General features: G+C 44.9%; 1 protein-coding gene across 2 annotated transcripts in view; it reads right to left on the bottom strand.

Moving 5' to 3' along the window:
* Positions 1-27,346, bottom strand: part of DHRS11 (dehydrogenase/reductase 11) — a 74,331-nt gene that overhangs the window by 4,579 nt on the left and 42,406 nt on the right. Inside the window, exons 2-6 of one of the 2 annotated variants that reach the window (XM_019511104.1) lie at positions 11,186-11,395; positions 5,666-5,760; positions 3,957-4,086; positions 2,799-2,891; positions 608-673 (exon numbers count right to left, since the gene is read on the bottom strand). In XM_019511104.1, coding sequence (XP_019366649.1) covers positions 608-673; positions 2,799-2,891; positions 3,957-4,086; positions 5,666-5,760; positions 11,186-11,395 — 594 coding nt within the window. The remainder of the gene's footprint in view (positions 1-607; positions 674-2,798; positions 2,892-3,956; positions 4,087-5,665; positions 5,761-11,185; positions 11,396-27,346) is intronic. The other variant, XM_019511105.1, reaches the window with a different exon arrangement.

Below are 27,346 nucleotides of genomic sequence, written 5' to 3' on the forward strand. Positions count from 1 at the left end.
ATGAAATGCAGACTTCTGGAATTAAATGACACTCCTTTCACTGTCAGCCATGTTGGTCTCTTATCCCACATGCGTGTGTCCACATGTGGGATAAGAGACTAGCCAAAACCTTGTAGGCTAACCCTGAGGTCATCCTAATAGTGTAACTGAAGGGGGGCAACTGGGGGTAGCTGCCTTTGCTGGGGTGTGGGGGGCAGCTGATCATGGTGCTGCAACCGGTGCTGCCCCAGGTATCACACGGCTGTCCCAGGCACAGAGCTCCACTGTTCTGCCTCTGGGTCACCCTCACCCAGCCTTAGCACTGGGGAGCTCCCCTTTCCCCTGCTGTACCTATAGCCTGCTGCAGTCATCCATATTATGCTTCCAGTTTGCAAAGCAGAGCCCTTCTAGGAACTGGTCTGTTAACTGCTTGCCTCTCCTCCTAAGCAGTTGAGAGCAAAAGTAGGGTGCAGAAAGGTAGGAAGTTAGGGAGAAGGAATTTGGGGATTGCTGATTTCTTGTGCTCCAAGCAAGTGCCAAACATACAAAGGCCTCCAATATCAGATCCCATCGTCCTCCAGTTACACAAACAGAGATACGAGGATCCACGAGTTTAGCTGCAGCTTACCTGTACATGAGGTGGGGCACTGAGTACATATATGACAGCATTGGCCATATCTTCTGCTTTTAGACACTGAAAAGAGAGGACAAATATCATCTCCGACAAGCGATTTGTTACAGAAACTTAACACAGGATGGCTGAGTTTCTAATGATTAACAAGTCATAACAAAATCACTTTGCACAGGAAAAAAAAATAACTGCGTTAAAATGTAACACAGGAAGCCGGTGTTGTTTATGTTGGTGCACTGGCTAGTCTTAGAAGTACTATTACAGGGGTGCTTGGAAGCTCCCGTGGAGGTCAGGAACCTGCTTACTAGGAGCAAGCCCAAAGTAAGATGTGGTCCTTACTTTAAAGAGCTCGCAGTCTACAACTGGAGGATGGGAAGAAAAACTACAGCACAGGTGGGAAATAATATATTCAAAGTCCCCCCACCAACCCAGCGGAGGAGCAGGGATTAAAACCAGGTGTCCTGGATTCCAGACCCAAGAACGTTTTACCATTTGCCACTGCCTTTGCAAGGAAGTGTGCCTGGGAACCAAACTCTCCATTGATGACACCCAAGAAGGCTTAGAGAAGAGTTCACAACAAGCAAAGTAGATCCTGTCTAAAACTAAAGGGACGCTAAGGGAAAAAAAATACCTTCTTCCCCTTCCTGACTTACTCAGCAGCAGACAAATCAGTATCATGGTTAAATATATCCTGTGTACATATGTCCTTTGTTCACTTTTGGTGGATACATGTATATACTACATACCAAAAAGTACCAGGGTACAAGTGGCTAATGAGCTATGTGCAAGACAGAGAGAGTGAGCGTGTTTAGGTCAGGCAAAGTCTGCAGATGCCACCTGGCAGGTATGGTTCAGGTTTTAGGCTTGTTTGAATGTTTTTCATTTTATTTAGACACTTGCGTGGTACATTTACAACCTTAAGAGTCGATCAGAATGAAAAACACTTAATATTGTCATCGTGCTAATGATGGAAGATGATGACAGGACAGACTCCAGGCTCAACAGCATCTAGTTGAACATCCAAGAGAAAATCTCCCAAGCGAGACACCCCAGTGCCCCTTGCACTTCCCCTACAAAGATCCACTGGGTCAAAACTCTGCCTAGGATTCTGCAAAGGGAGAGGTTTAGGTTCGACCTGCTATCTCTCCCCCTGGCCTGCCCTGGACGTAAGACATGAGGATGCATCCTTCACAGACCTAAATTCCCTGCTCCTTTCCTAGGATTCAAAATTCTGCTTCTTGAAGGCTGAGGCTATCAGGAAGGAGTATGAAAAAGCAAGAGAACAAGGGCTTTTATGAGCAAAAAAAACCACACATGGAGCAGATGGCAACAGTTAGGAACACAGCAATTGCCATACTGGGCCAGAGCAGAGACCCGTGCAACCCAGCAGTATCCCATCCCCACAGTGATGGTTTGCACCACTTGCTTCAGAGGAAGATCCAAGGATCTCTACATTAGTCAGAAATGGGAGAAATCCAGAATAGTAGTTCTACCAGCAACCAATGAATTTCTGAAACTGCAGGGTCCAACTTTCTATAAGCTGAGCTGATGCCAATAGGGTGCTACACCTTCTCTGCAATACACAAGTCACTAACAACCTGCAAAAATCCCAAGGATGGATTGCGCTTTATACGCTGATCTACTTGTAAATAAAAGCAAGAGACCAAGCCCTTGTCTACGCTGCAGGGTTTTGCCATAATAGCTGTGTCGGCCAGAGTGTGAAATGATTATGCCCCAGTGCTGCTGGCAAAACATCTGGAGTGGACACAGCTTTGTCAGCAGAAAGCAGCTTCTTTCTACCGCAGAGGTTTTGTTGTTGGGAGAGAGCTAGTGTAGCTCTGGTAGCAGGAAAAAATCTCTTCTGCTGACAGAGCTGCTGCCACACCAGCAACTCAACACCCATTAATACTGTGGCAATTCCCTCCCCATCGTTAGGTGCTGCCTTGCAGAGATCAGTACAAAGTCTGAATTTTGGTCTTAAGGATGTAATCCTGTGGAAGCACTCAGGACCTCCTGAGAGCCAGCGAGCTCCTAAAGCGCTCCTTGATTTCAGCGAGTGGGGGATGCTCAGCACCTTTCAGAAGGCGTTGAGCGCTGTGCAGAGGAGGCCCTGAACGATGATTAGCGAGTGATCATTAGACTTGCAGTCAGTGCAATTTCCCTCTGTGCTCATTTCTCGGTCCCCTACCCTAATGCTTTCGTAGGTCGCAGCCGCTCTCTCTGGATCGTTATCATGCAGTTTAAAAGCAAATCCGGTTTCCACCAGTCCTGGAGATATACACTGAAAGAGAAGAGAGCACATCCTAACAGGATTTGTAACTCCCCTTTCATTGCAAAACGAAAAAGAGCAGGCACTTTTGGAAAGCAAAACAAAAAAAAAAAACAAAAAAACACACAAAAAAGATAGTCATAGTGGGAAAGAATAGATCCTGCCCTCGTGATCACTGGAGCATATTTCCATGGTGGACCTCAGATGAATAGTCAGCCCCCCCAACCACCACTATGGAAAGGAACCGCACAGAAGCTAAAATAACTTTCGAGACATAACTGCTGAATAAAATGCATTGGAGAGAGCCAAGCTTTGAAAATGGTGCAAACACGACTGCCATCTGACTGGTGTTATCCATTTTTAATGCATTCCCCCCGAGACCTCAGGAAGCTTCTGTACATTGCGTGCAGCTCAAAAGGGTTATTCTTTCCATGCAATCTATATCTCCCATCTCCCAGACTGGTGCTCAAAAAGGAAACAGAGACACGGGGAGTAAGCGTCTCGTCAAAGGCCAGTCAGCATTCGTCGGCAGCACGACTCAGGTCTCACAATTTCTAGTGCAGTCAGTGCCTTCTATTGCAACTCTATACCTACATCCTTCTGCAGACCTGAAAGCACCTTAACTAAGGTACAACACAAAGCCTCCTAGGAGGAGAGGATTATTAAACCAATTTTACAGATGGGAAAATGGAGACACAGGATAAACGCCACATTGTGAAATGAGTTTCAAATGTTGGTTGCCCCAACTTTTTGGGTGCTCGGTGCTGAGTTTCAGTGGTGCTGCGAGCCTGTGCTTTTGAACAAATGGGCATATAACACCCCTTGAAAATCAGGTAGCAGAAGTGGGCACCTCAGAGCTGAGGCACTGAAAGTCACTTTGGAAACCTGTGCCCAAATATCACACAGCAGCAAGTCAGCAGCAGAGTCAGGAGTGGTACTGAGGTCTCCAGCCCTGTGATTTAGGGGATATACTGCGCTTCCTCACAAAAAGCAAGCTTCCAAGGTGCAACTTCCCACTGACATAATCAACAAGCATTCTTCTGTTCATTAAAATGGGGGGGGGAACCTGACACTCACTGTAGCTCGTATGTGAGTCTTTGCTTCTCTGAGCTCTTGCCGTAGCCCCTCCGTCAGTGCTGTGACAGCATATTTGGTGGCACTGTAAAAATGTACAACAGACTGGGGCACGACGCTGTGGCCATTCATGCTGAGGAGAAAACAGAAAAAGAAAGGGGCAGCGGGAGGGCAAGGAGCAGTGATAAACGCTCCCAGTAGGAACCAGCACACTACTAAACACACTGAATTGCTGTTCTATAATGAACCCAAAGGAAGAGCCTCCCTAAAGATGAACAAATAGGGGGTTCCCCTCTCCCCGCATCGTGAAAGATCAGGCAATTTACAGGGATCTGGATAGAGGAGGAAGATAGCGAATTATAAAGGGAATGGTGGCAGGGATGGGCCAGCATCATACATTGGGAGAGTTCTTATCATGGCTGATTTCTAGAGCTGATCAAGAAGTTTTGACTTTTCAAATTTACATCATGTCACCAAAAAACCTCAAATCTGCAGTCTCTGTTTGTGGACCAGCTCCTGGAGTAGACCGAGTGTTTGAAGCTAAAATCTGAGCGAAGTATTTCAGCTGGCTCTTTTGACTTTTCCTGAGGATTTTTTTCTAAGGATTTCAGATCTGTTCAAATGGCAAGAGCCATTCCTAGAGCTTCCCAGAGCTTTAACAGAGGTCGACACAAGGACATTTTAACTAAGGGCTAGAGTAACGTAAGCTATCAGCTAAAGAAGAGGTGGTCACTGGATTGCTTACACCCCAGTAAAAATAAACACTATAAACTATGATTTGCCATGCGGTTGGCTGGCTACATAGATCCCAACTGTTGTAACCAGGAAAAAAAATCCCAATGTTACCATGCCCAAGGTCTTCGAACCTGGGAAGAATGCTTATTGTGTTAGATACAACACATGGTAGGACAACACACATGGCCCAGGATCAGCTGAAGTCCAGATTAATTCCAGACATGAGATGGCATTCATTTCACTGTAAATACCTAGAAAATACCCTTTGCCAAATTTCAGCCCCATATTGGGACTAATGATGGAAATTATTCCCAGGCAGCAACTTTGAGAGATATCTTTGTTTATGCCAGTGGTACCCAACCTTTTTTTTTCCACACCCCGCTGCTGGAAGCAGAGCGTGGCAGTGGCTTTTCTATGCAACACCCCCGGCATTGTCCCTGTGACCCTCATTTGGGTCATGACCCGGGGTTGGGAAACGCTGATTTATGCCAATCCCTAAATAGCACAGATGGGCTACATCTCAGTCCCTGCATCACCCAGATGTTGTTGCAGGGGTGAATTTTAGGTTCCCACGTTCCTCTGTACTTCACCCATACAGAATCCGATTACTCAGGCTTTATGCAGGAAAAATGGAGCCTTTTATAGCCTAAAGGCCTGGGAAAGAGTGCAATATCTATGTCCTTAACCTGTGTGCACAGCAGCACAATAAGCAGCCTTACCTGGAGAAACAGCAGCTCCAAGGTGGTCCCCATTACCGAGGAGATAAAACAGGCAACTAGTCATTAACACTAGTCAGTCTCTTGGGTATTGAAAACAAACATAGAAAAATATCCCAGTTAGATCCTAACTGAGTTCCAACTGGTTATTTTGGGGTGATCATTTTGTGGTGCACAGCAAAGAAAAAAAAAGAAAGAAACAGCAAAGGCAGGCAACAAACAGCAGATGCTCAGTGCTCACCAAAATCCAGTCTCCCTTACCTGTTAATGTTAATGATGTGACCGTCATCAATGCTCCTTTCCTTCATGGACTGATAAGCCTCTCGGGTGCAGATACTTACAGCCATAACATTGACCTGAAATAGCAGAGCAGGAATGAGACCAAGACCCAAAGCAGTGGACTTGCGATCTAAGTTCATTCTGGTAAGTTTTGAACAAGTTTGCTCCTGACTTATGCCTGAACGATACTGAAATCTGCTCCTGATTTATGCCTGCACGATATTGAAATTTGCTCCCGACTTGTGCCTGTGTGGTTGCCTGATCATTCAGGCAACCATCCAGAAGCCAAAGGAACAAGCCTGGTTTAAAGATCCCAGCCAACTTTTTAAAACCAGTCCTGGAGGAAAGAGTGGTTGTAACCTGCATAAGCAACTGCTGCAACAAAGCCAGAGCCTCGTGGGACTCCACAGCTGTCCTGAACTTCACAAGAGACAACTCCAGTCTTCCAGATCCAAAGCGCTGGTTGTCACCGCTTGGGACAAAAGAGGCTCTCCATTAGCTGTCCCCAACGTAGACACAGACACATGGTCAAGCACTTCTGACTCTGTCCGGTAGAGGGCAGCTGTGACACACAGCCGGTTTGTTGCATAATCTATAGGTTTTTTACCTTAATGAGAACTATATATTCCCTGTTTGACCCAAGTGAATATCATTTAGATCTCCTAAGATAAGTGGAGGAAAGTGCTTTGGGACATTTCTCAGTTATGAGAAAATAAAAGCAAATATATATTTCTCATTATAAGGTGATCGGGGCAGGGACGCTCTTTATATGGCTGGTGTTTGCACCATCCCTGGACAACTGGGTTCTGGCCAGTGAGGAGGACTCCATGGCACAACCGCAATACAAACAGCAAGCAAAGTAATAACTACAACAGCAGAAGCATTTCATGGCTGAACATATAAGCCTCACTTGAGGATTTAGCGAACACAGTGCCGTCACATTGAGACCTATGGGATTAAACCTCCACAAGCTGGGCTACAAATTCGTCTCAGTTTTACGGGTGAGAAAGTTTACAGAGGTTGTAGGAAAAACTGCCCAGTGCAATGATCTCAGCACTGGAATAAAGCCCAGAACAGCCAAGATATTAGAAATCCATTTGATTTCACTATTAGCAAGGTGATGGGAAGTGAAAGAGGGCTGTTTCAGTCTAACACCTTACACTAAAAAAGGAGCGCACCTTTTGGATACTGTATAGGTCCTGGCTTCTAGTAGCACAAAGCGCTTTGAATGGCAGCAACCCCTTCCTGGGCAGTAGTAAATAATGCACCCATCTCCCAGCCAGCTTCACAGCTGATGTAAATCTACCCAAATCACTGCATTATTTCAATACTACATACAATTTCCTGAGCACAGCAGCTGCGCAATGTGTCCCAGGGGTCACTTGTCCGGCGGCTGCACTGGGAAGCCTGCTCCTACCACAGGCTCACCATGGGTCCTTTGAAGAGATTACTTTGCCTTTCTGTGCCTTGGTTTCTCACACAAAAGAAAGGAGTTGCAATACTTCCCTGCCTTCCTGAGTCTTGCAAAGCTTAATTATTTTAGAAAATACCATGAAGATGCATGATGTTTTACAGGCAGATTCGTGTCCAGGAAATGCTTTGACACCCTCAGGGGGAAGGCACGATAGAAGGCCAAGGTGTCACTACCATAGAAACCAAAGCCTAAAATTGAATAAAAAGGCAAAAAACAAACAAACAAACAAAAAAAAAACCTGCATTGCTTTCCTTTCTCTTGCTTGCTCCAGGCCCAAGTCCATTGCAATTAATATATGCACTGAAAACAACAGGTAACTAATATAAATGGTACATATCTGTAGGGGGGGAGTGGGGCAGAAACCCTGATCTTCCACACCGGTCTCTATGACTCAAGCTGAAAGAGAACTTCTTTAGCTGGCCGGGCCCCATATTGTCACCGCGGGCCGTGGGAGGTAACATCACCCAGCCATGATCACAAGGATCCAGTTGCATATGGGGTTGCACTAAGTGTGCACCACTCCAACATGCTTACCCTTATTCTGCCCATCATACCTCCAATAATCAGCCCCCACTGAGGTCATAAGTGCCCTGGCCATCACTTAAGAAAATTTCGGTCCCAGAAAAAAGTCACATTATTCTTGCTTTAAAACTACAGCGCAAACAAGAAAATGTGCCGTTGGTCAGCGAATGACTGTTAGAAGAAGCAAAGCAAGGGCCCGTTTGGTCTCAGCGGCGAACACTGGTTATCGAATGTGACAGCGCGGGCGTGGTAATCTCCTGCTTCTGGAACGGAGCCCGGAGGGAGCAGATGGAAGTTCAGCATGAATTCCTGGCCACAAAGGTCAGTAGGTAAAATGTGAAGGAGCTGTTCAAACACTAACCTGTAAAGCAAGGTGTGTACACAGCACCAGCACTCGTTACTTCAGAGCAGATGGAGGACGGAAACCTCAAACCAAGAGAGAGGAAGAAGAGAAAGAGGAGGAGGATCTAGTGGCTACGGGTCTTTGGGGTGCTGCGGAGGGGCCACTAGAGGTGGGTCATGGGCTTCTCTCCTCCCTTTTGAGGACATGAATTAGCACTAGCACTGAGTGCGTTCCCCATTTTACCTTGCAGGGCTCAGTCTAAAATCACTGTACCAGGGGTCTGAAAACAGGAATGCCAGCTGGCATCATACAAGATGGTGGCTCTTGCCTACTCTGAAAGTCTGGATCTTTGACTGGGTGCTAAACTTTACCCTCCGCCAATTTGGGCACGGATCCCAGGGCTGGCAGGCACTGTGCCCAAGGACAGATGGGGCATGTGTCACAGGTGATAGCTGGCACAAATTCATTTTGAGATTATCAATTTATGGGTGGTGGTCATGAACAGCAGCATCAGGCTTGGACACATGTATGGGATTCTCAACAGCCCCCAGGTACTTAGGAGTGAAGTTTCAATGATTTTCAGAAGTCACTTGAAACACTTTAAAAAAATCCCATCACTAGCTCATTCCAAGTCCTGGAGCTTTGTATGTGGACATAAACCATGCCAAGGAAGAATTTGTCATTTTTATCCTACCTAAGATTTTTATGAGCTAAATCTTTAACTGGTGTCAAACTGACATAGCTCCATTGAAGTGAATGGAGTTGTGCCACTATTTACCTGCAATGGACCTGCCCCTAAGCTTGTCAAAGCTTTCGCACTGTGTCAGTAGGGACTTAGCCTTTGATTCATGTTGTACGCGATCAGACATTTCTCATTTCAGATCACTCTAATTTCCCAGCTCAGATGTGATTTTACCTAGCATCATCAAAGAAACGGGTAACTCACTGGGATTCCCCAAAAGCAGCAGCTCAGCAGTATGCTATCGCAGAATTCCTCTCCCTGTAACTAGATCTCAGCAATGGGCTGGCATCAGGCCATTTTTCTGCCCACCCAGCCAGCGAGAAAGTGCCACTATAGAAAACAGAATTGGAGCGGGGGGAGGGGACAGAGCACAAGGAAAACTGCAGTGCAATCCAAGCCAAATTAGAGGTCCTAGCCAAATTAGAGGTCCTCCCGGAGACGCACTCCCGCTGAACTCAATCGGAACGCAACCAGCCGAGGAATGAGTAAAAGTTTCGGGTTGGATTCCCAGTTACTCTACACCTGTGTCAGAGGCAAGAGTGCTGGGGGGTAACTTTCAAGCATCTTTACAGTCCCCATCCCCTGAGGTCATGCAGAAACCTGCCCAGCCCAGTTCCTACCTATTCCTACACCTCCATCCTGAACCCTGAGATGCAGGAAATAGCTATAATGCAAATACACTCCCGTGACATCTGACTTACCTCTGATCTGCTCCCCATGCCAGGGGCTGGAGGCAGGATCAATGCAGAATCCTTACACCCCTAACCCTGAACCATCCTGTGAGGCCCTCTCCCAAGAGGTGTTTGTAGGTATTTTTCAGGGACGGGAAGTGCGACAAGAACAGCATAGAGGCTGTCTGTCAAACCATAAGCCAGTCCTCCAGCCCCGATGCAACTTCCAGACTTCACAGAAGTAGGAGCCTAGGAACAGCCAGGCTAAATCAGACCCAAAGGTCCAGCATCCCTGTTTCTGAGCACATCCAAATCCAGATGCTAGACACAGGCACAGTAACCTTGCAGTAGACAGACATGGGATGATCTGCACCGCACTGGTTTTAGCCTAGGTCCTCGTATGGAGCAATTAGCTTAAATTGCACCCAAGTATGGTAGAATCAAAACTCATTCCTAACTATATTTGTTAAGTGGCAACAGCAGGCTCAGTGCTGTTGCAACCTTAGGGGATGTGGCTGACCAGAGAAACCTGAAGTCCAGGGTAAAATAAATAAATAAATAAAAATCAATGGATCAATCGATCAATGACTGTTTAAGGATTTTTTTTCCCTTCTCCATCAGCACAGGAGGATTTTTAAATGCTTGTATGACATCCTTCAAAATAAAATGCATTTGCTAACACTTCCCCACCCCCTGCAGCAGACCTTTGGAAGAAATTGTTCTCCACATTCTGTTCTCCACTTGGCAGGTACTCACTGGCCCATGAAAAGAGCTGGCAGCCTCTTCTACAACACACCCTTTTAAAAAGTTTCAGAAAGTACAGCAGAACTAAACCTCGTGTTGCTACAGGCATGCAGACAGCTCCAGATATCTCTGTCTGGTGGATCTATTCTTACAGAGAAGGAAAAACCTCCCTGCCAGACCAAACCTGGCTCCAGTGTATTCAGAAAATGAAGACTTCTAGGCTTTGAGATCATAATGGTCAAATCCAACCATTCAGAGAAGAAGGAAAACCCACAGCTATTTTTATAACACACTCAAATTTTATCGAACAGGTCAAAAATCATGAGCCAATTTCAGAAGCCAGATTCAAGATGGATCACTGCATATAAAGACTTGTGGTTTCACAGACTTTGCCTCTGTAGTAAAAGTGCAGCACAAAGTCCATTATATTCAAATTAGGTGCAGCCACAAGGCTATTGGCAAGCTGCCAATGTGGCCCCAATTTGGATAAACATTGGACATTCTGTTTTGTCACATGGACAATTAATGCCACCACTAAGTCAGGGCACACATCCTGGTGTGTGATGCACCCACAAGCAAAAATCACACACTTTTGGTCTGGGCGATTTTTTGTCTTTGTCATTTCCAATTGTTTAAATCCAAAAAGAAGTGAATCTCCAAGAGAAGGGGAGAAATCAGAGACTGCCCCTTGGGCACAGAGATGCCTCACAAGCAATTCTGGCCCTGTGGCAGGCAGATTTCCACTGCTGAAAGGAACCAAACCCAGATTCGAAGCTTCACTCCTGCAACTTAAATCACAAAGCAGTGCCTCACTATACTTTCACTACCATGCCATGAATCGTCTACGTACATACAAGCACTCATCCATGGAATGGAAGGAGAGCAGTCATCTAGGAGGAGACCAGCTCAGAGAGAGGGCCTGATTATCAGATGTCTGGTCAACATAAAAAAAAAATACCACTGCTCTGCCTAGCTCATTGCCCGTTCCATCCCACGTGCTACTCACGTCTATCATTGTCCTCCAGCCCTCCGTCTTCCCAGAAAGAAGGGGCTCTGGGCGCGCCAAGCCAGCATTGTTGATGCACACATCCACCCCCTGGTGTAGTGTCTTGATTGCAGAGAACATAGACAGGATCTCCTCTTCATTGGACAGATCGCACTTATAGGGTATAAGGGTACCAGGGTAGCCTGCGCTCTGGCATTCTGCTGCCAATTTCTGCAAGAAAAAGAATAAGGAAAGAAGAGATAAAGCAATTGGGAGCCTTCCCCAGGGGAAATACCCAAGTGATCTTCATTGCAGTGCTTCATCCAATTACTTATTTGCAATAGAGAAGAACCTAAAGTCCCCAACCAAACACTGAGGCCTCATTTTACTAAGCCCTGTGCTCACAGACCATCACTCACCATCTATTTTAAGCATGCAAGGCAGAGGCAGGGACAGGTGAAGAGACTCACCCGAGGCCATGTAACCAAGTCAGCTGCAGAGCTAGAAACAGAGCGCAAGCTGCCAGCCTAATGCCCCATCTCCTGGGCCCTACCGACTCTCACACCATCTTTCTAGGGCAAGGCTGTCTGGCGCTCATGTTCTGACAGCCACAATTACCATCCTCGTGTCTTGATCTGAAAATGTCTCTGCAGACAGAGACTAGGGCTTTGGCAAGAGGAGGACTGATCTTGCCTTCAGCGTAGGCTGCTTTGCTGACTGTCTGTCACTTGCGCATTACTCTCGCTCATCCAACTCCCTAGACTTTATCCGCTAAGGGTTGGATGCTATAAATGTCACAGACATAATGACTCCAAGCTGAATCCCCTCTGGTTTATATTTATAGGGAGAGATCCACAGGTGGTGTAAATCAGCACGTTTCTTCTGATGTCAATGAGCTCTGCTTGTTTTACGCTAGATGACACGTCTGGCCCACACTGTCTGGTGCATGCACTGGATTGTGGCATTTGCTGGCAGGAAGAATAATCTGCTAGGTGCAGAGATGTTTTAAGTATCAGACAATTCACGGTAAACCCAAAAACTTGTGGACTAGGCACAGCACGAACTAATGGCAGCATTCTCAGAGTCATCAAAAGGCTTCATTCAAAGCTCGTTATCAGCCCTTCAGAATCTTCTCTGCACAAACACCACCCTCCAACTAAGTCGTTTTTGCTACTTCAATACGTTTATTCCTTATTCAAGCACTGTATTTGTCTCCCTTATGTGGCGTACACAATGGCCAGCCTCCAGGGTCATTCATTATGAAGAAGGATTCATTAGCTAAGCTGCTGTGCCACAACTTTAACAAAACCTAACTTCTTACTAACAATCCCCCCAAACTGGACTGCTAGATAGCCTCATCACCTAGGTCAGCCTTGCAGATAAATCCAGCCAAGAAACGTATCGCAGGTCCAGTGCCCAGTGAGTCTGCAGCATGAGTTGGATCAGGAGCGAATAAAAGTCAAAGACCCTCCAAATATACAATTCAAGGGAGTGGCAACTTGTGCGTTTGCATTTTCAATGCACGTGTTTAGTGTCAGGCTTGTGTTTAGGGAGTTTGGTAAACCAGGGTCCTTGTGTGAGCTGCCTGGACCCCATACCAACCCAAGTGTACGTCCAGTGAAAAAAATGCATTCTGATGTCTCTGCCACCCAAACACTCAATGTGAGCAGACAGCCCCTTGGGTGCCTTGCTGCTGATGCACATCATATCTGTCTGGCATAACTAGCTGAGATAGGTGCCAGGCAGCTAACCCTAGGCAACTCTTCCTGAAAAGAAGAGCCTACATTTGTGGAGGCTGGCACATCTGCTGCACTCAAGCAAAGGATCTAGAAAAGGGTCTTGGAGTCGGGTCCAGCACCCACCTGACAACAATGGAAAGGTTCCCGCTGACACTGGTGGGTGATGAATCAGATGTTAGCATTGGGTGCAGGTTAGAAAAACATGCGTCTGGGCTGGGTTGAACAGGCAAGATCCTGCCTTGAGCAGGGGGTTGAACTAGACTTTCTCCTGAGGCCTCTTATGGCCCTGCGATGGTTAAGCATAGCTACACAAGTAGGATTGCAGTGATCCATTTACCCCACTCCCCTATGATGTCTCATGAATGATGTGAAGTACACAGTCTTTATCCTTCTCATAACCCTTTTCTTACCAAGTGACATATTCAGACATATTTTAATCTGCAAAATGGACTTGGAGGAAATGTTTCGACAAACTTTCCCTTTCCCAGGTTCTATATTTCAGATCAGCTGCTGCACTGACAATGCAGATTCACAGAAGTTTAGGGCTGGAAGCGCCCTCATGAGACCGTCGGGTCCAGCCCCCCTGCTCTGGGCAGGGAAGACAGCTAGGGTCAAATCACCCCAGTGAGGTGTGCGTCCAGTCTCCTTTTGAAGATCTCCAAGGTAGAGGCCTGCAGCACCCCAGCTGGGAATGTATTCCAGAGTCTGCTCACACGAACCGTGAAGTCTTTCCTTATATCCAGTCTGAAACCATCTCCTAGGAGTTTATGACCGTTGCTCTTGGTTTGTGCTTTGGTGAAGTTGTTCGCTCAGCCCCTGATGCTCACCCCTGTGAATCTGGGAAAGCATTGCTATAAATGCTGGAAAGCATTTTCCTGGCTTAAAACACACAGCAGAATACAGTAATGCACACACACACATGCAAAAGACACTCTAGGTGTCCCATGACATCTAAAGGGAAGGGATGCTCTGATGATCTATTGAAGTGGGAGGCAGGAAGCATCACATCTATTCTGCTACCCATTTCCTGCTTTACCTCTCTATGTTCTTACAGCCACATTTTCAGAAGTTACTGAATTGTGTCCTACCTTGGGCCTAATTTTCAGTAGTATTTTGCTCCCACAACTACAAATGGAGGGTTTGCGTTCTTGGTGCTTTTAAAGCAGAAGAAATCTGGGACTTGACTCAAACTTTGCCTGATTTTTTTTTTTTAAATATATATTTTGGTCCTTTTTTTTATTTGAACTTGAGTTGTTCATCCTGAGCGTGATTCTCCACTAGGCTACGGCTCTGCTATTCCATCCTAGCAGGGTACAAGGTATTTAAAAGTGGGTCTCGGTGTAATTCAGCACCACAGTGGTACTCAGAGCAGGCAGCCAAGAGGGAATTGCATTCACTATACTGCTGAGCAGTATAAAGCGACTTTACTGTAAGACAATTGGGCCCTTTATTGCCAAGCAAGATTATCAAAGAAAGGCTGCTTTGTGTTATGCTTCTTCTCATCACTTACCTCTTCAAATCCCACTGGAATAACTCTGCTAAATTCAATAGAGAAAGGGTTTCAGGCTTTGGCCTCAGGGCCTTGAGTTTACTACCAGAACAGGTGTGCCTTTTTTTCTTCTTCTTTTTTTTTTTTTTTTTCCTTTTTTTAAACTTTGGAGTGGCACAGCAAAGACAAGGCACTTTAATTTTACTGCAAGAAAAACTAGTCCCATGCAAGGCCCTAGTGCTGGTCTTGCCTAAGTTTATCTTGTGGCAAAACCACAGGACCTTGTCTTCAGCATGTCTTTATCTGGAGATAGAGAAAAGGGTAAGTAAGGTGTGTGAGCTATTTTGCAATGAAGATGAGGCTTAAACCCAGAGAAGAATCAGGACCTCTGGGCTGAGCTCATTGCTGCCCTGGCACCTAGTTAATCACAGCAATAAAAACTGAAATAAAGCGCTACTACTAGCAACCTCCAAAACTCACCCAGTACTGGCATAAATGACTAAACAGCACAAAGCAACTGGCCCCAAAAGTACAAACCACTCTCCCCAACATTGGCTCCAGTGTTACCCCACTGAATTCTCTGAAGATACTCCCAGCTTTTTACCATTGTAATCATGCTCACATAATAAGGCCGTTAATTAGCAGCTGAATCCCATCCCAGGAGCCCTGTTATCCATCACCAATTTTATGCTGAATTCCACTTTATTTTTTAAACCTAACCCCCCAAGTGGCCCCCAAGCTAGGATCCACATGCTGAAAATGCAATGACTCATTTCATAGAGCAAGCAACAAATCTGTGCACTGCAAAAATCACATGAAAATGTCAGGGAAGCAACTACAAGGTGGAATTCTTCTCCCTCACAAAAAAAAAAAAAAAAAGCCTAAGCGAAAGGGGGTTGTGCAGGGATGAAGAAGTGAGGAATACTGCAATATAACTGAACACAAAAACAGTGGGATTATTAGATACATTTTTTTCACAGTATTATCCTGTTTGGTCCCTGGCATTAAACCAGCGAAAATTCACCCAGGGGCCTCTTTACATGATGGGAACCAAAGGGAATTTGTGTTTGCATGTTTTTTATGCGAATGCTGCTGACAAACACAGCGCCATCTATTATTCATGTGTGCAGCGTTTAGGGCTGGATTCTCCTCTTCAAATGGTTGAAAGCAGAAGCTGCTCGTCTCAAGTCCAGGATGTTACAGTGGTGTAAATGAGAGGGAATCCAGCCATGGAGCGTTTTATTTTTTAAAATCCTGTCTCCGCACGGACCAGGAAAAAATATCACTGCGTACGTTCACAAGGGGTATTAGCATCAATACTGTGATTTACCTCTTATTATAAGACTGTAAATAGCTTTCCAGCCAATTCCTTAAATATTGCAATGCAAAAATGGTCTATGTATCTGTACTCCAGGGGCTGCAACCTGGCTCCACCTCCAGCAGCTTTTCAGCACGCTCAACTTCGAGCAACGTGGAAGCAGCTCCAGTTTCTCCACGGGGCCAAACTCCTCCTCAAAAAGCTCCTGGGATTAGGACGGGTATATTTTTACCTCCCTTCCCCACGTCTTGCATCAACAACAACTCTGTGTCCCCATTCTATTTATTTGTTCCAATTTCCATTCCCCCAGGAGCCTCTGATCCGACATCAGCCAGCACTTAACACTTCTCAGTGAGACTGTTTAAAGGTAAAATCAAGGCATTTGTTTTAAATGCTAATATTAAAAAAAAACAAAACAAAACAAACAAACAAAAAACTTTACACAGATAAGATCCTTCATCTGCCTGTGAACTACTTAACTGAACACAAAGCTTGCACATTTATAGAGCACCCACCACAATAGAGATCTCTGCGCGACGAGGGCCTTCCCAGAATACAAATCATAAACGATATATAAAGCCACATCATTGATAGATTGTAAGTTTAAGGCACATCGGCAGAGAAAGGACCCAAGCGATCTCAAGCTTTACAATTGCTAATTATCGGTGATTATTGTAACCGTCCAGCTCTTTTATCAAATGAAACGATGCAAAGCAAATGAGATGAGAGGCACTGCTGCTAGCCATGTGTGTTCCTCATTCAGCCACCGCAGCCCCAAATTCTCCAGGGGATGTCCTTTTGCCCCTTTCCAAAGGGTCCTGATGCTAATGAGAAACAACATCTTGTCTCTGATGTGTCATATTAGAGACGGTGACAGCTTCCAGCACAAGGCGAGAAGTCACGTGACGTCTAGTTTCTGCAAAGAGATGGACTCTGGCTACAAACGTCCAGCAAATCGCTTGCGAATTCAGTAGCCCGCAGCAGTTCCATCAATGTGACATTTCAGCAGGGGTAATAAAACTTCACCAATGCTTAGGTACTCCTTGCATTATAGCTCCACCAAAATCAATCCAACCCCCTCGTGCAGGGTGCTGCAACCAAAATATGTTCCCAGCTCCAAGCAGCTTACAAGCTGAACACAAAATAAGAGATAACCAATGGATACAGACAGAAGGAGCAAAAGTGACCAGCATGTTAAGCAATGGGACATTGTCCCACTGTAGAGTTCCCCCCCCCACTATGGAGTTTTGCATAGGCTTCATCATCATCATAATGATAATAATAATAATGTCACAGAAGCATGTTCAGGAGGGGTTTGAACCCCATCTCACCCTGGCACAAATCCATTCCAAGACTCGCAGGCTGAGTTCTTCTCAAATCTGGGTTGAGCAGTCCCTTCAAGGAAACAGGGATGTGCCCAGTGCTATTTAAACCTGCTTAAAAAACAGAATGAAGTGAAGCTGGGGCAGGGAAACAACAAACTAAAATGCTCAGGATAGTATTGTGCTATTAAGGCCCAGGCCTCGCAAAGGAAACTGGATAGAGCAAAGCAAGGGACAGGGACAGTAAAGTAAGGGAAAATGCAGCGGATGCCTCTTTATGCTGCCAGAGAAACACAAAATAAGAATAATCAGTCTCAAAGATGCCCAAATCACTGGACGAGCCTCATCAGAGCTTCCAAACACCTGGAAACACTGGCCCAAGAGTGTGCAAGGCAGTGAAAGGAATATCCCTCCTACAGCACCAGAGCGTGCGATTATGGGACATACCTTGTCGCATCACCCTTCACCTGCCACCTTCCTGCAAGAGGCGGACTTTTGTTTCCTAAAAGTGCATGTTTGCCGCTGTAAAACATGTCAATAGACCGCTGGCAGCCACATCAGCCAGTGGGGAGAACCAGTCAGATCTCAGGAGGTAAGTGGGCTTACATGCCATCAGTACTGGAACAGGAAGCCTCCAGGCAGCCTCTGGAGGGGGCCGCATTAGATATTGAAAAGATTGTACTCTTCCCTCCATGTCAGTGATGAAATATAGAAAAACCCTTAGTCAGGGTCATCTCCTGCAGCTGGCACTCACTTTCAGAAGAGACATGAAACTAGAGGTCCTTACTACCTGCAACCATTCAAATTTCCAGGTCTCTTCCTGGGCTACACTGAGGTAAGGCAAGGCAAGGCCCTAAACCAAGCTGGAACCAGGGACAGCGCCTTGCTAATCTCAGCTACTTTTCCAGCAGATACAGTGGTCCTACTTGCCCCCTCCTACACAAGGGACCAATGGGGATCTGATGCCAGCTCTGCCAGTAACTTGCTGGGTGATCTCAGGCCAGTCAAAATATCCCTGTCTCAGTTTTATGCATCTGCAAAGCTGAGACAAAAAACACTTATTACTCAGTAGGATGAAGAAAGGCATAACCTGAGATTTTCAAACCCATCTAGGAAAGCTGAGTGCCAACTTCCCCCTCATTTTATTTGAGGGAGACTGGCCAAACCCCCTTCGACAACTTTGCACATCTCAACCGTAACATCTTCAGTGGACACTTCACCAGATCCTAGGAGGCTCCGAATGGCTTAAAACAGAGGCACTCATAATGCAAAGTATTAATACTATTACTACAGAACCAAAGAAGTGGAGAGGGGACAAAGACCTGCTGACTGCAGCCCAGCTGACAAGGAAATCAATACATCTGAATAGCATCATTGTGTCTATGGAGGTCTGTTTGTGCTGAGCTAGACAATATTTCTGTAGGACACAGCATAAAGCTGCCCTGAGATTGAATTATCACCCTCCCGTGGTCTCTTGTGTGTGGTTTCATTTTGCCATGTATGTGATCCCGCTGACTGTGTGCTCATAAGGTTTGAAACAATACAGACATGGCGTTTGGTTTTTTTAAAAGAGAATAGAGACAAAAGAAGAAACACAGAGACACTTAAAGAAACATTTTTTTAAGAAACTTTGCAAGAACAGCATTTGGCAAAGGAAAAGATGCATCCACCGCTGCCGAGAGGGGCCAAGAGGGGACAGGGACTGGGGATCTTCAAGTTTCAAGGTGGAAACAAGAAAGATAAAAAGCATTCATTCAGCCTTCAACGTTACTCTACATCAAGGTGCCAGCGTTCACCATCACTCGCACTGTTCACAAGAATTAGCTGCTCAGCTTCAGAGCGAGTTCCAGCCGAAAAACATCCTGCCGTCTGACTTGCAAATACTTCACAGATGAGTCCCGCATCATTCATTATTTGCCAGCTACAAGTACCAGCAGCGGTAGGCAATAATGGTCTTTGTTCCCATATACCAGACCGCGGTGATGTACTTTCTATTTCTCGGATACCATTTGCCCCTGTATCTTGGCACACTGCTGTTGTATAATACAAGCAGCTGTTTTCACCCCTGAACCCTGCAACCTTAGAGGCATCGCAGTCTAGCACCAAAAGTCACTCTTCCAGTCTCCAAACAGGAGACAGCACATTATATCGTAGTGCCAGCTGAAATACCTCGAGATACCTGGCCCATACTGCCCAATTAGTTCTTTTTAAAAAGCGGCTTTCAAGTCACTTGGAGGCTTCTGCAAATGTTACCCACAGTCTTAAATCAACCCTGGCACTGGTGACTGAAACAAAGGAACCTAATTTCTATTTATAAGCTCTGGATCTGTAAATTAAGCATAGCTCCTGGCCTGGCACCTGCAGAACATGAAAAAGCTCTAAGCTAGGCTGGCAGAAGGTGGGAAAAGGTGAAAAGCTTCTTGTTCTGAATAGACTTGGCTTCTCTCATATTAGTGGGCACAGCACGAGGATTTCAAAGAGGCCGAACAAGAATGGAACAGTGTCCTGGGTAGGTTTAAGAGTAAGCAAGCCTCAAGGTTGTTCCTTAGCCATTTGTGTTGTCCCAGATTGCTCATTTTTGTCTTAAAGACTTGCCAAGTGCATGACAGCACACTCAGGAGGATGGCAGCACTTTGTTCAATTGCCATGCTATCGGCGTCTCAAATTTTAACTGTTGCTGTCAGCTTTCATCATGGCAAAGCAGGATGCTGTTTGGAGATGTTAATGTACTGCAGTGCAGAAAACAAAAACAGGACGTCCACTACATCAAGGGTGCCAAAAGTCATGGTGCATCTTGGACAACAGTGAGGCAAAGTCAAAAATCACCTCTTTACATGTCACAGAAGCACAGAGAACACCAAAGACGTGCACATGGTCTCTTTCCCCTCATTTCACTCCCGTCAATGCGATCTGAGGCCAGTTAAGTAAAAAATGTTTCCAGTTTGTTATTAACAGTTGACTTTAGGGAGTCAAAATAATGAGACAAAAGGAACCTTTAAAAAAAAAAAAGGGTACATAAATTTTCTCTCTCTTCCCACCCCCAAATGCATACAAAAAGGGTTGATGCCTTTTTTTCCTTAAAGGGGAAAAGGAACAAGCACCTGGCTGAGGTCATCTGACCCCGGCACTCTTTCCTGCTCAGGGCAGGGGGTCAGACTTGATGATCTAACAGGTCTCTTCTGACCCTAAAATCTATGAAATCTATTAATTAAAAATAACTTTGGTGACATTCTCCTCTAACCCAACTCCACAAGTTTTAGTCAAGTAGAAAAACTGTACAAGTCCAATTCACCTCTGCAAACTGGGCAAATCATTATACTTATTCCAATGTACCTAGTTATTATTCAAAGGAGATGTGAACAGCTGCTGGCTTCCCCATGTTGTGGGTTCATCTAGACACCGCAGAACAGCATAAAGACGGAGGAGGATCTAGAACTTCAGAACAAGCAACAGAAGCAAGGTGGGAAATGGTGATTCGAGCTCGAATGCAAGTCCTTTTGCTGACTTCAGCAGGCTTAGGATGTGGCCTTAATGGAGCGAGCACTGGCCAGGGATAAAATTAATGGTCCAAACCTGATTACACTTTTATCAGTGGTAAATTAGAGGTCATCTGACTGAAATGAGTACAGCAAAATTTTTTATAATAATTGAGAAAACCACGAGCCCCAGGGATTTATTTTTAAGGCTCAGTCTCACAGTCTCTTGCCCCCAGTGTTTGTAAAGCTAGATCGTTTCAGTCCCAAAGGCTGACAGTAAAAAGATAAGCCCCCAGGGAAACGGACAGGAGACCTGAAGAGATCTGGGTATTGCAGAGGAATGGCAAGAAGTTGTACATGGGCCTTGAGTGCTCGGCAGAGATGGAGGAAGTACAGTATGTGCAAAGGAAAATACCATCTACATCCCACTCCAGGTTGCCCCCACTGTGCTCCCAGCATGGGGCAAGTTATCAGTTCTGCACAAAAAAGCAAATGGGCTTTGCAATGGCAGATTTCTCACCCAATCTGCTGGCCTTTCTTTGAATTAGGTCCCAGAATCAGCTTTCCTTGCACTTTTGTCACCCAGAAAGAAAACAACATGTCTAATCCCACCATTTCCATCTTCAGTCAGCTACTGCTGTTAAGCCGTCAGCACAAGACTTAAGAGGAAAAAGAGATCAGGCCTAGAGGCCACAGGCCAGAGGGCTCGGTGGGGTCAGGCAGACCAGAGGGGTGAACTGATCAATCCACGGTGCCCATGCTGATTTTTTCCTGAGGGCTGAAAAGGTCACATCTTGCCTCTTGTTGAGCTCACCAGCTTGTGGCTTGAGACTCCCTAGAAAAGCATGCAGCTCCTCCTCCCTGGGTGAAGGATTCCTCTGCCATAACTGACCATGACCACAGGTCAGTTTGGAGGGTTTTTTATCCATGACCCCCTTTTTGTTCTTCTGAGTTCACTACTTGCTTGTTTCTGCCAGCACGGCCCTCCTCCCTTCTCTCTCTCTCCATCCTCCTGCATCATTTGTTTTCTAATTTCTCTCCTCTTCTTATGCTCCGCTGTCTGCATGTGCTTGCACAGCATCTGACCAAGTGAACTTAGGATCATGAAAGCTTGTGTTCATATATATACACACACATACACGCATAATAAAAATATACAATTTATATTATATTAAATTGTGTATATAGGGATATAAACATTAAATGTATTAAATAAATAAATAAATAAATAAATAAATAAATGCACTAGCTTACATATCCAAGATATACATCTTATTTACTGTATAAACCTGCATATCTACCCTGCCTTCTGACTTCAGACTAATGCAGCTAACTACCTCTCTCTGCTCAGTTATCATGGCAGAAACCCCCTCCCCACAAGGCTCTCTTCTGTCATCTGTCCCTGCCCTCAGAAACGGTATCAACAATATTGTCACCTCTCCGGGCATGCTTGCTTTAACCAACTCTCCTTGAGAACGAAGTGCGGCGTGTTGCTGATTGAAATTGCTTCGTAGGAACTTTTGAATTGAAGGAGTTGCGGGCTCTTCAAAGAAATACGAGTGTCACACAACCTTGCGAGAGAACAGTGCAGTGCAAAATGTAGATGGCCACTCCATAAACCAGATGAGCAATTAACTCTCATCCGATCTTAAACAAAAACTGCTTTTTTTTTCCCCTTCAGGTTTCAGAAGGGTTGCAGCTAAGCCAAGAGAGATATCAAGTAATGTATTTTGCTCTCCTTGCTCACAGCTCCAAAATGGTAATAACTATACTGAGCGCTGCCAGTTAAGTGATAGCTTGTAGAGCTGAAGATGCAAGACGAGCCCTACCTCTAATTCAGTTACTCATTAAATGCCAGGAAGAAGCCAACCACGAGGGCATTAGTACTATTACATATGGGGAAATTATTAAAGAAAAAATTATTGCATCACATGTTGAAAAGTTAAAATTGGAAGTGCTTGTTGCCATGGATATAGGATCCCTAGCCCTTACATCTAGTATAGTAAAACCACTACAAATAGCGGGGTTAATACATCAGTCCCAACCTTCCACTAGACATATCACTGTCCATTGCAGCCAACCCAGTTACTAGTATGATCTAGAAATGACCTCCTGCATCAAATGCTAGACAGTCCACAGGACATCCTCCTCCTCTCACTTGGACCATTTCACCACTGATTTCATGTTAATCTTGATTTGTACTAGCAGACATCAAAGAACAGGCACCCAATATCACAGTCAAAAAAACAACCTTCCTGGTCCCAGTGTTTCAGACCTATTCGTCTAGCTTTCTGGCTGTGTATAGGGAGGTATTATATTTATGACGCTTGCTCATACAGGCAGCAACAGTCCTCAAGGAAGAGTTTAAGCTTTTCACATTATTTAAAGCCACCATTTAGGTTTCAAGATATAAGCTGGTATTAAAAACTTACACTAATGCAAGCACTCAAACGGCTCTTGTGAGAAAAAAAAAAAATTGTTTAGACCCTAATTTGGCAAACCTCCAGGTCAACTTCAGATACAGGCTAAATTTAGAGAGATTAAGGCCACGAGGAACTGTTACATGATCTTGTCTGACCTCTTGCCTATCCCAAGTGCTCCTTCCTTTTTTGCATCCTTGTGTGACAAGGTATTTAGCAAAATTCACAGATTTGTTCGCATCTGACAGGGCCATACTCTGAGCACTTCTGCGATGGCCTTGAACTTGCAACCTCTAGGCTGTCAACTGTGCACCCATGCCTGCACCACCCCGGCCTCCATCCCAGGTGTGAAAATCCTAATAAACTGAAATTAAGCACACGCTTCAGGATATTGCTGAATCAAAGCCTCGAATATTGCCCTTGAGATAAAGGAACACAAATCTACTAGGAAGTAAAATGAAAGTCTCATCTATTGTTATGTTCCAAAATTAATGAAACAGGAAACATGATTAACAAACAGCATCAATGGTACAAGAAAATCTTGGTTTTGGAGGGGGGTTTAAGTCTATTTAATTCTTTAACAAGCTTGAAGCCTTGCAAATTGGTGCCTGGATCTATAACTGGGACTCCTAGGGCATTCATACACAAGCCCCGGGTGGTGGGAGGAGAGGGAGTGGCGCTTTAGTTAGAGTGGCTTGCCGCTCTAATTAAAATGCCTGGAGCATCACACGCATCAGCATCTCTGCACTGAAAAATGGTGACAGGGCACTTCAACCCCTGCCATTTTTAAGCACAGGGACACTGATACACATGACACTGGAGTCCGCTGGAACATGGTAGTTATCACGCTCCAGCAGGCTTGATGCACGTGTATATGCACCCCCTGGGTACCACTACAGTATAGGCACCAATACTTGGCACTTAGCATGGGCTTTCAAGATTTAAAAACCAGGAAGGTGACACAGGAGACGCAGAAGGACCTCATGAACACAGCACTGGAATGAAATTTGGTCTTATTCCCAGTTCTGGCACTGAGAGACCTGCATAAGTTTCCTCACCTCAGTTTTGCTGTCTGTAAAATGGGGATTACGATTCTTACTTTTGCATAGCATTTTAAGAGCTAAAGATGAAAAGCACTGGGTAAGAGCCAGATACTATTACTATTTAATAACATGTACGTTATTTTTAACTATAAAACATCAAAAGTAATTGGCTTTTCCTACAAAGATTTGCAGCACTTTCACTAAAAATAGCAGTTAAACCAGTGCAGATGCCTGAGGAGAGACACTTGCTGATATCAATTTAGCTACATTCTGGTAAACAGATTTAAATGTGTGCAACAAAAGGGTTTGCACTGGTTTAACTAAACTAGCTTATAGTGCAATAGGGATATTTAGACAAGGCCCCAAACCATAACAAAGTATCATGTATCTAATCTAATTTTGGGGTCCAGGAGAGAACCTCAGATCCATCCCCCTGAGTAGTCTGAAAAGAGCTTTCAGATGGATAGCACACTTCATTTTAAAACGGATGCTCTTGAAGTGTCATTTATAAAATACTTGTCCTTAGTTCAGATCACCTTCTGTTCCAAAAAGCTAAGAAAAGGCTCTTAAAATAGGAGGTTTCAAGTAGCAAGGCAAATGCATACAAATTAGTAAGGCCATCCTATCAACATTCAGCTGGGGACACCAATGCCAATATCTTAGGAAGAGGAGGATGAAGCCATGCAATTCCTAAATAGTTTACACAAGGTGCATCCAAAGCACAGACCGTCTAACAAGAGAGACTGCATTTATAACATTGCCCCAAAAATTGTCATGTTTGCCTCTAGGCTTTTGACAAGGGACGATGTGATCAAAAGCTGGCACGACCTATGGGGAACTCGGCTCCCAGTGCCTGTTTTGTCAGCCTACATGATTTTAAACAGCACCACGTGGTATTCTTAGCAAGAGACCTACTAGTGCTATGGAAATAAACTCTTTTAAATAATATATAATGCAGATAAATTATATGGGCTGATGTTCATGGAGGATAGGCTATTACACAAGGATTCTCCTGCAATTCCCCACAATGAGGAGCAGCACACATAGGAAACAGCAGACTCTGCCAGGGACCTGCCACTGGTTGTTGCTGCTGTTAAAAAAAAAAAAGGGATTAGATGCTAGAAATACTGTCATAGCAGCACCTCCTGAACTGCCACTAAAGTGGCTTAAATGAACTTGTCAATGCAGCAGTAGGTATGGCAGCAGGAGTTTCACTGTACAGGACATTTTATCCCGTGGTGAGATGGCCAGCTCTTAAATCAGGCTGGACAAGCCCAATTCCTGGCTATTGCGTAACAAAATCTGTGGAGTTGCACCCATTTATGCCACCAACTAATTCAGCTTCATGTGGACTGGGACATGCAAAGTGGCTTGTGCCCAGGTCTCTCTGCATCTGGCACTGATGACAGGTTTTTAAAAGCAGGGACCATTTCTTTTTTTGCCCTGGGTTTGTACAGAGCATTGCAAACTTACATCTGGGGTCGTGACAGGGGCTTTCCAGGCACTACTACAATCCAAGCAATAATATTTGGCACTGGCATTTCCACACATGTAACAATTCACATCCAAAAAGCCTGGTTTCTTGAGACTTTTTCCCGGCACCTCATTCCCACCCCCCGCCCTCCCCCCCATGATCCAGCTTTTGTGTCATTGGGTTACAATTATGGACAAGTGAAACAATATCAGATGGACCAGGGACATGGATCTATCTAGGTCTGGAATGAGCATACTCCTTAATCTGGCACGACAGGAAGGAACAGATGACACGTGGCTCAAAGGGACATTTTCTGCGGCAGAGGAGCTGAAAGCATAGCTGAAAAAGTTGAGACGCTTTCCAAGGATCAGCCAAGACTTACAACCGCATGAATTGCTAAATCACTGCCGTGCGTTTTGGTTGTTTCCTCCTCAGCTTTTTTGGTGAGATCTTTGTTACGTGAGTGCCAATCCAACTTCACCAGTGGTTGAATTACCCAAAATAGACACTCATGTAACTAGAAAGCGATGATTGCCTATAAAACATTGTTCTGTGCAGAGGCAGCTGCCTGGGTGAAATGAGAGCTCCTTCCGCTGTCTGGCACATGGGGGCAAGATGATTTATGAGGATGTGGAGGCTGCTGGAAGAAGGAAGACACGGAGCTGGAACATCTGCTCATTATTAAGGACTCCCTGCAACAATTAGATCTAGGAGCACTATTTTGAAGTGATGATTAATTATACACACTGTGCAGGCACAATTCTGCTTCATCATTTAAGACAAAATTCCCTCTGCCACAGAGGATTCACACAGGATCTCAGCTGTGCAACAAGGATTGCTCTGGCCCTTTCTAGCACAGCAGATTTACCCTGAGTCTGAATGCCTAAGCAGGCAGTCCACCTACTTCCATCAATCCTCGCATCACAACCTGCTGCCGCCTTTCCAAGCAGTCCAGGCCTGATCCAAATCCCACTGAAGTCAAGAGAAATCTTTCCACTGATGTCAGTGGGCTGTGGGTCAGGTCCTCAAACAGAACAAACATCTGCATGAACAGAGGTGAAAGCCCAAATTGAAACAGTATCATAGTCGTAAATATACATAGTAAATGTAGTTATTATGTAAATATATAGTCAATGTAGTTAATATATAGTTAACAATACATAGCATATGTAGTTAATATGGGGAAATCTGCTACCACCGAGTTCCTTAGAGGTCTTCTGATCTGACCACCTCAAGAGTATTAAGCTGCAAATGATTTTTGGCCAGGCTGAGGACAGAGCTTCAACAATTTTGGTTTTGTGGAGCCAGTTGGGGCCTCCCAGGTGCAGGAACAATACAAGAACATTTGACTTGGCCAGGTTCATTCCAGCTGCTTTGCCCCAATGAGTAATGCAAAGCAGCTTTAAAGAGCACACAACCATCCCACGTGGTGAGGTCTCGCGTATTCAGAGCTGCTGCCGTGGAAAGAATGCTTCGGCATTTCATTTCTCCTGAATGCCAAAATGGTTTACTTGGGACTTGACCAGGCAAAAGTATTAATTTAGTTTACCTTTCTAACATCTTAATGGGTGCTGCAAAGCTGGCAGCTCAGTAAATGCCAATATCCTTATTTGAATAGGACTTGATACCTGCAGAACTCTTAGATGAAAGATACTATAGACAAGGCAAGGCAAGTTTTTATATACCAGAACAGACTAAGTTCCCATGGTCATATCTCTTGCTCTTGGTATACTTAGTAAGCACCCTTCAGACTACAGGTTGGTTGTGAACATCTCCATCTTTATAGATGTGATTGGTTTCTCTAGCACATGGTGTTAAATCTGATCCATGATTGCACTAAAACTTTGCAAGTCAGAGAAGGAATGACCAAAAAAAAAAAAAAAAAAAAAAGGGAAAGGAAA

Source organism: Gavialis gangeticus, unplaced genomic scaffold (assembly GCF_001723915.1).
Source record: "Gavialis gangeticus isolate Ggan-Ray unplaced genomic scaffold, GavGan_comp1, whole genome shotgun sequence".
NCBI classification, from domain to species: Eukaryota; Metazoa; Chordata; order Crocodylia; family Gavialidae; genus Gavialis; species Gavialis gangeticus.